The 12500-nt window shown below is 40.1% G+C and overlaps 1 protein-coding gene across 1 annotated transcript; it reads right to left on the reverse strand.

Moving 5' to 3' along the window:
- Positions 1-1725: 1725 nt before the first annotated feature.
- Positions 1726-3321, reverse strand: LOC143039117 (cuticle protein 7-like). Its single transcript, XM_076208972.1, has 2 exons — positions 3313-3321; positions 1726-2136 (listed from the first exon to the last, which is right to left on the reverse strand). Exons 1-2 carry the CDS (start codon positions 3319-3321, stop codon positions 1726-1728), a joined length of 420 nt encoding a protein of 139 aa, XP_076065087.1.
- Between the last annotated feature and the right edge of the window lie 9179 nt (positions 3322-12500).

Consider the following 12500-nt stretch of genomic DNA (forward strand, 5'->3'; position numbering starts at 1 on the left):
ACATTTTCTTATATACCATTTTCTATTAAATAATATTACACAACTGCTCCATTGTTAGTGAAACTTTTGTTGATGTGTAACTGTGTGTGTCGGAAGAAAATATTATTTCGATTAATTTGTGGTCCCACACACTCTATATTCAGGTAAGGATTTTGTGAAATGATTGTTGGTTGATATAGATACATTAGATTAAGACATATGACATGGCTGACACCAAGGGCTTTGTAAAATAGACTTGATTTATGCGTGTTCTTGGCTTTGACCCAAACAATAAAATGTGATCAGAGATTCGTAAATGATAATGGAAAAAAACGTACACATAAGCGTATGTTATTGTTGTTTAGCAATTTGTGTAGTTGTTAAAGTTGTGTTGTGAAGTCATTAATATTGTCTGCAGCTAGGTAGGGTTAAGTACTTCTATGACTTTACTCTTGTGTTAGATATAGAGATGCAATTCTCAGTGTCCAGGGTGCCAACCAAGAATTGTTTGGATGCCATTGTGGTCACCCAATTGACTGGTCCAAGGCATCAATGCAGTCTCAGAATAAGGTTGTCAACAATAGGAAGCGAGAGATGAGTCTCGATGGGTGGGGGTTAGGGTGTGTGTTAAGATGGGGGTGGAGAATAGGGTTAGTGTGGAGATTGGGGGATATGTCTAGGTTTAAGGTTGTGGTAGGGGTTTACGCGGGAATGTGATGGGGGATTGGTGGGTGACAGGGGTGAGGGGTTAGGGTTGGAGGAGAGGAGGCTCGTTGGGGGTGGGGAGGTGGGTTGTTTTATCAGGGGTGTTGGCGTGGGGATTTGGGAGTGATTTTTAGGTTTACTGGTGGAATGGGGGACCTGTGGAGAATGCTAAACAATTTATGTTTCGCAAGTGTTTAGATATCAGCACGCATGCGGGAGGAGGGGGTTCTACAGTTTATTCTACACACACATACGCAGTCATTCACACACATAAACTCGCACAATATATGTATATATATATATATATATATATATATATATATATATATATATATGTATATATATATGTATATGTATTTATTTATTCATATATATATAAATACATATATACATGTATGTATATATATATGTATGTATATATATATATATATGTATATATATATCTATATCTATATATATGTATATATATATGTATATATATGTGTATATATATATATATATATATATGTGTGTGTGTGTGTGTGTGTGTGTGTGTGTGTGTGTGTGTGTGTGTGTGTGTGCGTGTGTGTGTGTGTGCGTGTGTGTGTGTGTGTGTGTGTACGTGTCTTTGGGTTTGAAACTTTTATTTTTTCCAATTTTCCTCGTATTTGTCTACAGACTGCTTCAAAACTGCTTGTATACTTTCACCTATACGAGGTCGGAGTCATAGTACCCACCAAGATACATATCCTAGAAACATTTGGTAAACAGAGTTTCTGGGTCGTTACGAGACGAGCAAGGAACAGCCACCAGAACATCCATGCAACCTTTAAGACACTTATTTCGAGGTGTAGAGGACAGCAAGGGTCGGGGAAGGAGGAATTACAGGTAATTTAAGAATAAAAGGCAAGATATGATCGTTTCGATAAGTTTGTGCAATAAATACAAGGAAGAAATGCAGAATCTTCTGGACAAAAGAAAACAGGGCGTTGGTTCAGTTTCGTCTATGGTGTGGTGCAACCAGGACTTGCAGTGACTTCTCAGATTTTAGATTTATGCTTCTTAAGGGGCCGAAGCTGGAGCAGGCTTGTAAAGAGGAGCTGGAGGTGGGGGGTGGTAAGGTGCTGGGGGAGGAGGTGGGTGGTAGGGCGCCGGGGCAGGGTAGGTGGCCTCGCCCTCGTAGGTGACCTGAGCGACGTAGCCGTTGTGGTGGTCGGCGGTGAAGGTGACGATCTGAGTTCGGCCGTCGGGGAGGAGGACGCGGTAGGAGCCTGAGGTGACGTCGCCGTCGCTCTTCTCGTCGTGGGCGAAGTCGTTGCCGGAGTAGTCGTCTTTGACGGCGTAGGCGAACTCGAAGGGCATCCCCGGTTCCTTGTAGACGGGAGGAGGAGGGGCGGGGTATTCGTAGGCAGGGGGAGAGTCTGGCTTGGGGGCGGCCAGGGACAGGGCCACGATGGTGGCGAAGAAGACGACCTGAAGAAGAAAGTGGACGTTTAGAGATGAATGCTATGCTAATTCCAATTGTAAAGAATATCAACCCAAACCATAAACAACTAACTATGGTATGTGACGTAACGCAGCCACGTGAACTACTCATTTTCATTGTCTTTTGTTTCTATTTTGTTAAACGTCATAAATACAACCAATCATGCGGACACACACGTGTGTGTGTGTGTGTGTGTGTGTGTGTGTGTGTGTGTGTGTGTGTACACACACACACACACACACACACACACACACACACACACACACACACACACACACACACACACACATATATATATATATATATATATATATATGTGTGTGTGTGTGTGTGTGTGTGTGTGTGTGTGTGTGTGTGTACAGTATCGCATTTCAATTTCTGCATGTCGGCCTCCATTGATGGCTTAGAATTAAAGTGCATTGTGGTTGTTATAATATATATATAAATATATATATATACATATATATATATATATATATATATATATACATATACATATAAATATATATATATACATATATATATGCATCGGCCAGAACACTTTGGGTGAAAGGCATCAAGGGGCAAAAGGAGTGAACGCCTTTAGCCGGTGGTTACGGTCCCACGCAAGTCAGCCTTCGAGAAAAACTGTGGTGAACCATACAAGTGAAGTGAAGGAGTCAATCGAAGGTTTGTGACTCCTACAGTTCGGAGGCTTCCTATCGCATAGGTGCAATCATGTGCCGCAAACCAGAACAAAAACAATGAAGTATGATCAGCACTACTTGAAGAAATTGACCCCCTTCGGCTCGGTGGTGCACTTGAAGCATTTTGTTCTGTCTGTTGTCGTCTTTTTGTCCGAGGAGGATCTGAGATTGGCACCATTGAGGTACATGATGCAGTTTTTGACTCTGCAATGCTCTTCAGCACAGGAGTGGTTGTTCCCGGATGAAGAATTTTGAAAACCCTTTCCGCCGTATGATATTCTTAGACAAATAGCAGGCGTCGATTTTGCAGCCGATAGTCGGATTCTAAGCTAAATGAGGTCTCGATTGATTGAATTCCACTCTAGGCTGGGGCCAGAAATGAAGGCGTTATGTTCTTGTTTCAAAGAAATCCACGGTGCGCCACAGAAATAAAGCTATTGTTACTATTTTCTTGTTCAAGTAACAGAGTTCACACACCTTGATCATGGTGCAGGCTGTGCTCAGCGAAGTGTGACACAGTTGTATGGAAAATCTTCGGTTATATATAGTGACCCACCCATCCACCCTTCCTTTGTGGAGTGTCCGCTTGTGCGTTCGTCTGTTGGATCAGCTACTCTGTTCTGGTTTTCGTCAAGGATTTGCCCTACGGCGTCTATGTGTAACCCTTTTGCCTAGGGGCGTGTAGGGAGGTCCACCCTCACGCCCTCATTGGCTTAATGAATCTATCTGGTGCCAGACAAATCGATATCAGGATATCCTTAGTTATCAGTCACAATAGGAAGCCCTTCAACTTGATGAGGGCGTCTGTAGATGATTACAGTGGTAATCCTCTCAGCTATTCATCAACCTTGCAGATTTTTTTTCGATGCTGAGAGACCTTCATGAATTGTGAGTTGTGGTGAACCTCTTACTCTGAAGAATGCATGGATATATATATTTTTTCTGTTAGTTATAAAACCTCATTGTTCAGCTGTGAGGTTGTTTCTTGGACAATAAAGCGAGTAGTGATGCCGTGTACCTAATTTGCTCTAGACAACGCCATACAAATTAATACAGCTTTTGCATTCGATTTGCTCTCGCTGGAACATCATCTCTTCTACACCCCTTTTTCTATTCCTGTCTAAAACCCAGGGGGTGGCAAATACAAATAAGGATTTTCTTTTTTAATTTTCTCCTTAGTAATTTCCGCTCAAATATAATTTTTGGTGTTTGTGATTAACAAATTCCCCAACTCAAATTAGTATATATTTTTAGATTTTTTCATTTTTTCATGACATTTTTTAGATATCACTTTCTATTAACTAAGATTACACTACTGCTCCTTTTTTAGTAAACCAATTCTTCTTTTTTTCTTGACATTTTTTATATATCACTTTCTATTATCTAAAATTACACGACTACTTTTTTAGTAAACCTGTTGTTGATGGGTAACTGTGTGAGTTGGAAGAAAATATTATTTCAATTAATTCTATTCCCACACACCGTGTATTATAGTAAGATTTTTGTGAAATGATAGTTGGTTTATACAGATACATTAAATTAAAACATTATATGCCTGGTCCCAAGTAATTTGTGAAATAGACGTGAGTTATGCTTGTTCTTTGTTTTGACCCAAACAATAAAATCTGATCAGAGATTCGTAAATGATCATAAGAAACGTACAATTAAGTGTATGTTTTATTGTTGTTTAGCAAGTTGTGTGGTTGTTAAAGTTGTGTTGTGAAGTCATTAATATGGTCTACAGCTAGGTAGGGTTATGTACTTCTATGACTTTACTCTTGTGTTAGATAAGGAGGTGCAATTCCTAGTGTCCTGGGTGCCAACCAAGAATTGTTTCGATGTCATCGTGGACACCCAGTTGACTCGTCCAAGGTATCCGTGCAGTCTCAGGATAAGGTTGTCAACAATAAGAAACGAGAGGTGAGGCTGTGTGGGTGGTGGCTAAGGTGGAGGCTCGGGTGGGGTTAAAGGATAGGGTTAGGATGGAGGTTAGGGGTTAGGGCTAAGGTTAGGGTTGTGGTAGGGGTTTACGCGGGGATGTGATGGGGGATTGGTTGTTGAGGGGTTAGGGTTTGGTGGGAAAGGAGACTCGTGTGGGGTGGAGTGGCGGGTTGGGTTTGTTTGGGTTGGCGTGGGGATTTGGAGTTGGGATTGAGGTTTACTGATGGGATGGGGCCTGCCAAGAATGCTAAACATTTGGCAAAATGTTAATGTCAGTCTTCGATTTTCATATTTATTTTCTTTAAATGCCTAAGTATCTTTCGCTGGAAGGCCTTGTCATTTTTCACTATTTTAATTTTTCTATCCTGGTTTTACAATGTGCATATATATATATATATATATATATATATATATATATATATATATATATGTATGTATATATATATGCATATACATATATATATGAATATAAATATATATACATATATATATGTGCGTGTGTGTGTGTGTGTGTGTGTGTGTGTGTGTGTGTGTGTGTGTGTGTGTATGTGTGTGTGTGTGTGTGTGTGTGTGTGTGTGTGTGTGTGTGTGTGTGTGTGCGTGTGTGTGTGTGTCTGTGTGTGTGTGTGTGTGTGTGTGTGTGTGTGTGTGTGTGTGTGTGAGTGTGTGTGGGTGGGTGTGGGATCAATTGTAGAATCCCCCCAACACACTCACACACATATCGATGAAAGTCCGAGGTGTTCCGTCGTCGCTCTGCGCCGTCCCTCAGGTTATGGGTATTTTTTTTTTTTTTTTCTTAGTTTCCGGTTTTTGAGCTCTAATGGTTAGGTTAGGTTAGGTTAGGTTAGTTTAGGTTAGGTTAGGTTATCACCGCCATTGATGCGAAGGCACACGCCGTTACTCAGGTCAGGGTAACGTTTTTATTACTTAGTTTAGAGTATGAGAGCGTTGATGATCTTGATAGTAACCTAACCTAGCCTAGCCTAGCAAATTTGAAGTTTGTTAGTACCTCTCCAATAAACATGTATTTAAGATTTTACATAAACTATTCAAATTTTGTGTTTTGTTCTTTTTTCAAATATCTAAACATTAATAAGTATATTTTTCCCATATCAAAGGTTCTTTCAGCTCCTAAATTTTCTGGTTTACGACATATTGGACACCTGATTTTTCTGTCATGTTTTTATCTGCATAGTTCTTATTTACGCATTTTTATCCTACTTTAAAGAGACTTGTATTTAGGTTTCATTCAGATTCAGAGACTGACTGGAAACATGACACTAAATTGATTGAAAAAGACTTTTAAGTATGAAATATTTTTATTTCTTCTATTTAGTGTGTGGTGATTTGTAGCTAAATGTGGAGATATATATATACGTGTTGGATATGAAATTTATACCGTGCTGGTCCGTATGATTTATGTTGTTAGATGAATGTGTATTTACTTAATTTGTTCCTTGTAATCGATGTTCATCTGATTATCATAAAGATTCATTTAGAGTTTTCTGTTTTTTTTCAGAATATGATGATGCTTTGTTAGTTTCTCAAGCCTAAGAAAAGGTCTCGAATTTGACTCTTCATACAACATGAGGTATGTAACATGATACCTTAGAATATAAGTTTTCAAATGCTGGGAGTGCATCTTATGATGTAGTGTTCATCATCATCATTAGCCACACAAAGTAAAATCGACAGTTTCAGCGGCAGCTAAGTCCCTCCTGGTATTTGCTTACCACCTGTAGGGCGCATGAAAATCTGAAGAATAAATGTGAATATGTTCCATGTGGATGTGCTGTGTCTTGCGACACTGCTTCTGGCCGAAGACTTCATGGTTAAGTGTTGGGCCTAGAGTCAGGCCATCACCTTTGGGTTATTGTTAGTCTAAGGGACTAACAACAACTGCTAGGAGTCATCGAGGATTGCGGGATTCAAACCCACAACAAAATAGATATCAGGCCAGAACGCTTCCGATTACACTACCACCAGTGTCGATCTAGAATTTGAAGCAGTGGTTCCCTCTCGCTTTTCTTTTCTTTTCCTTTTTTTTTATTTCTTTTTTTTTTTTGCCATCAACTTCCCATTGACTACTTTGTCTAATTTAAGAGGTAAAATACTTATCTTTACTGTCAACTTAATATGTGACACTTAAAAAAAGAATGTATTGTCATAGTGATTATGCATATCATAATACTTACAAAATCATAGCTTGTACGACGATTAGTATTCCAACAGTTTAAGCCAAAATCTGTCATCTTATCCTTCTTAGGAAGGGTCATACTCCTCCCTGGACGAGAACTGTTCCAAATATTGTGAGCCCTGCTGCTCTGGTCGGAGTTCTGATCACAATCAAGTCTGGAGGCGACTCCAAGCAGGAGTCTTTGGCTTTGCAACTTTGATTTTTTTCCAAGTTTCCTCGTGTTTGTCTGCAGACTGCATCGAACCTGCTTGTACACTTTCACCTATACGAGGTCGGAGTCATGGTACCTACCAAGATACATATCCTAGAAACATTTGGTAATCAGAGCTTCTGGGTCATTACGAGACGAGCAAGGAACAGCCACTAGAACATCTAGAGGCTCGTGAGAATTAAATGCTTACGAGAACATGCACCTTGATGTCCATGCAACCTTTAAGAGACTTATATCGAGGTGTAGAGGACAGCAAGGGTCGGGGGAGGGGGAATTACAGGTGATTTAAGAATAAAAGGCAAAGTATGATCGTTTCGATAAGATTTGTGCAATAAATACAAGGTAGAAATGCATAGTCTTCGGGACAAAAGAAAATAGGGCGTCGATTCAGTTTCGTCTATGGTGTGGTGCAACCAGGACTTGCAGTGACTTCTCAGATTTTAGACTTAGGCTTCTTCAGGGGCCGAAGCTGGAGCAGGCTTGTACAGAGGAGCGGGAGGTGGGGGGTGGTAGGGTGCTGGGGGAGGAGGTGGGTGGTAGGGTGCCGGGGCAGGGTAGGAGGCCTCGCCCTCGTAGGTGACCTGAGCGACGTAGCCGTTGTGGTGATCGGCGGTGAATGTGACGATCTGAGTTCGGCCGTCGGGCAGGAGGACGCGGTAGGAGCCTGAGGTGACGTCGCCGTCGCTCTTCTCGTCGTGGGAGAAGTCGTTGCCGGAGTAGTCGTCCTTGACGGCGTAGGCGAACTCGAAGGGCATCCCCGGCTCCTTGTAGACGGGAGGAGGAGGAGGAGGAGCAGGGTATTCGTAGGCCGGGGGAGAGTCTGGCTTGGGGGCGGCTAGGGACAAGGCCACGATGGTGGCGAAGAAGACGACCTGAAGAAGAAAGTGGACGTTTAAAGATGAATGCTATGGTAATTCCTATTGCATAGTTTATCAGCCCAAAACCACAAACAACTAAATATAGTATGTGACGTAACGCAGCCACGTGAACTACTCATTTTCATGGTCTTTTGTTTTTATATTGTTAAACGTTACAAATACAACTAAGCATGTGGACACACACACACACACACACACACACACACACACACACACACACACACACACACACACACACACACACACACACACACACACACACACACATATATATATATATATATGTATATATATATATATATATATACATATATATAATATATATATGTATATATATATATATGTGTGTGTATGTATATATATATATATATATATATAGTTGTATACACACATACACGTGTATATATATATATTTATATATATATATACATATATATATATATATATATATATATATATATATATATATATATATATACATATATACATATATATCCATCGGCCAGAACACTTCGGGTGAAAGGCATCAAAGGGCCAAAGGAGTGAACGCCTTTAGCCGGTGGTTACGGTCTCACCCAAGTCAGCCTTCGAAAAAATTGTGGTGAACCATACAATCGATGTGAAGGCGTCAATCGAAGGTTTGTGGCTCCTACAGATCGGAGACTTTCCAACGCATAAGTGCAATAATGTGCCGCAAACCAGAACAAAAACAATGAAGTACGATCAGCACAACTTGAAGAGATCGACCCCCTTCGGCTCGGTGATACACTTGATGCACTTTGTACCATATGTTTCTCAGAGAGGATCTGGAAGTGGCACCATTGAGGTACACGATGCAGCTTTTGACTCTGTAAGACTCTTAAGCTCAGGAGAGGTCGTTCCCGTATGAAGAATTTTGAAGACCCTTTCTGGAGGTTGGTGCCCCATATGATATTCTTAAACAAATAGCTGGCGTCGATTTTGCAGCCGATAGTCGGATTGCAAGCTAAACGAAGTCTCGATTGATTGAATTCCACTCCAGGCCGGGGACAGAAGCGAAGGCGACATGTTCTTCTATCAAAGAATTCCACAGAGTGCGCCACAGAAAAAAAACTATTGTTACTATTTTCTTTTTCAAGTAACAGTTCACACACCTTGATCATGGTGCAGGCTGTGCGCAGCGAAGTGTGACACAGTTGTATGGAAAATCTTCGGATATATATAGTAACCCACCCATCCACCCTTCCTTTGTGGAGTGTCCGCTTGTGCGTTCGTCTGTTGGATCAGCTACTCTGTTCTGGTTTACGTCAAGGATTTGCCCGACGGCGTCTGAGCGTAACCCTTTTGCTTAAGGGCGTGTAGGGAGGTCCACCCCCCCGTCCTTATTAGCTTCATGAAATCTCCTGGTGTCAGACAAAACGATATTTGGATATCCTTAGTTATCAGTCACAATAGGAAACCCTTCAACTTGATGAGGGAGTCTGTAGATGATTACAGTGGTAATCCTCCCAGCCATTCATCAACCTTACAGATTTTATTTCGATGCTGAGAGACCTTCATAAATTGTGAGTTGGAGTGAACTTCTGACTCTCAAGAATACATGGGTATATATCTTTTTGTTAGTTATAAGATCTTATTGTTCAGCTGTGAGGGTGTTTCCTGGACAATAAGGCGAGTGGTGACGCCGTTTACCTAATTTGTTCTAGACAACGCCATACAAATTAATACAGCCAACTCAAAGACCCAGTCAGATGTTTTGTTTCTCCCTCTTGTAGTTGTGTTCGTTACTACATGCAGCTTTTGCATTCGAATTTGCTCTCGTTGGAACATCATCTCTTCTACAGCTCTTAGTTTTTCTATTCCTTTCCAAAACCCAGGTGGCTGCAAATACAATTTTTTTCTTCAAGTTTTTCCTTTAGTAATTTCCGCTCTAAATATAGTTTAATATGTATCTTTTAGAAAACAATTTTTTTTTCTTATATATCACTTTCCATTAACTGCTCCTTTTATAGTAAACCTTTTGTTGACGTGTAACTGTGTGAGCCGGAAGAAAATACTATTCCGATTAATTTGTGTTCCCATACATCCTATATTCTGGTAAGATTTTTGTGAAATGATTGTTGGTCTGTACAGATACATTAAATTAAGACTTATGACATTCCTGATACCAAGGGTTTTGTAAAATAGACGTGAGTTTTGCGTGTTCTTGGTTTTGACCCAAACAATAAAATGTGATCAGAGATTCGTAAATGATCATAAGAAACGTGTGGTTGTTAAAGTTGTGTTGTGAAGTCATTGATATGGTCTACGGCTAGGTAGAGTTAAGTACTTCTATGACTTTACTCCTGTGTTAGATAAAAAGGTGCAATTCCTAGTGTCCTGGGTGCCAACCAAGAATTGTTTGGATGTCATTGTGGTCACCCAATTACTCGTCCGAGGCATCAGTGCAGTCTCAGGATAAGGTTGTTAACAATAAGAAGCGAGAAGTGAGGCTAGGTGGGTGGGGGCTAGGGTGGAGGCTTGGGTGGGGTTAAAGGATAGGGTTAGGATGAAGGTTGGGGGCTAGGGCTAGGGTTAAGGTTATGGTAGGGATTTACGCGGGGATGTGATGGGGGATTGATGGGTAAGGGGCGTGAGGTGGTTAGGGTTTGGTGGGAAAGGAGACTCGTGTGGGGTGGAGTGGCGGGTTGGGTTTGTTTGGGTTTGCGTGGGGATTTGGAGTTGGGATTGAGGTTTACTGATGGGATGGGGCCTGCCAAGAATACTAAATATTGGGCAAAATATAAAAATCAGTCTTCGATTTTCATATTTATTTTCCTTAAATGCCTAAATATCTTTCGCTGGAAGGCCTTGTCATTTTTCAGTATTTTGATTTTGCTATCCTGGTTTTACAATATATATATACATATATATATATATATATATATATATATATATATATATATATATATATATATGTATACATATATATATATATATATATATATATATATATGTATATATGTGTGTGTATGTGTGTGTGTGTATGGGATCAATTTTAGAATCCCCCCCCCAACACACACATATCGATGAAAGTCCGAGGTTTTCCGCCGTCGCTCTGCGCCGTCCCTCAGGTTATGGTAATTTTTTTCTTAGTTTCCGGTTTGTGAGCACTAATGGTTAGGTTAGGTTAGTTTAGGTTATTACCACCATTGATGCGAAGGCACACGCCGTTACTCAGGTCAGGGTAACGTTTTTATTACTTAGTTTAGAGTATGAGAGCGTTGATGATCTTAATATTAAGCTAACCTAGCCTAGCCTAGCAAATTTGAAGTTCGTTAGTACTTCTCCAATAAACATGTCTTTAAGATTTTATATAAATTGTTCAAATTTTGTGTTTTGTTCTTTTTTCAAATATCTAAACATTAATAAATCTGTAATTTCCCATATCGAAGGTTCTCTCAGCTCCTAAATGTTCTGGTTTATGTCATATTGGACACCTGGTTTTTCTGTCATGTTATTATCTGCATAGTTCTTATTTACGCATTTTTCTCTAACTTTCAAGAGACTTGTAATTGGGAGTACAGGTTTCATATTTCTGTTCATTTGTGCAGATTCTGGGACTGTGACTGAAAATAATACACTCAATATATTAAAAACGACTTTAAGTATGAAATACTTAAATTCTATTCATTTGTGCAGATTCTAGGATTGTGACTGAAAACATGGCACTAAATTTATTGAAAAAAGACTTTAAGTATGAAATATTTTTATTTCTTCCATTTAATGTGTAGTGATTTGTAGCTAAATGTGGAGATATATGTACGTACTGGATATGAAATTTATACCGTGGCGATCAGTATGATTTATGTTGTTAGATGAATGTGTATTTACTTAATTTGTTCCTTGTAATGGATGTTCATCTGATTATTATTAAGATTCATTTGGAGTTCTCTGTTTTTTATCAGAATATGCTGATGCTTTCTTAGTTTCTCAAGCCTAGGAAAAGGTCTCGAATATTACTCTTAATACAACATGAGGTATGTAACATGATACCTTGGAATACAAGTTTTCAAATGCTGGGAGTGCATCTTATGATGTAGTGTTCATCATCATCATTAGCCATAATTTTTTTTTTCGCAAGTTCATCATCTTCTGTCTAAGCACACAAAGTAAAAACAACAGTTTCAGCGGCAGCTAAGTCCCTCCTGGTATTTGCTTACCGCCTCTAGGGCGCATGAAAATCTGAAGAATATATGTGAATATGTTCCATGTGGATGTGCTGTGTCTTGCGACACTGCTTCTGACCCAGGGCAGTGGACAGGATGCAGGGATAACCCGTCATCCAGGAGGCACCAAGATAAGAGGGTGAGAGGAGGGTGGAGGGGAGTGGAATATATAGGAAATGGAATGGGTGGGAGTGGTTTCTATGCCTTTTTCTTTTTGGCTACCCCCAGTGTAAAGGGGAGGGAGCCTTTGG

This window comes from Oratosquilla oratoria, chromosome 25 (genome assembly GCF_046742065.1).
Source record: "Oratosquilla oratoria isolate Oo_2021 chromosome 25, ASM4674206v1, whole genome shotgun sequence".
NCBI classification, from domain to species: Eukaryota; Metazoa; Arthropoda; class Malacostraca; order Stomatopoda; family Squillidae; genus Oratosquilla; species Oratosquilla oratoria.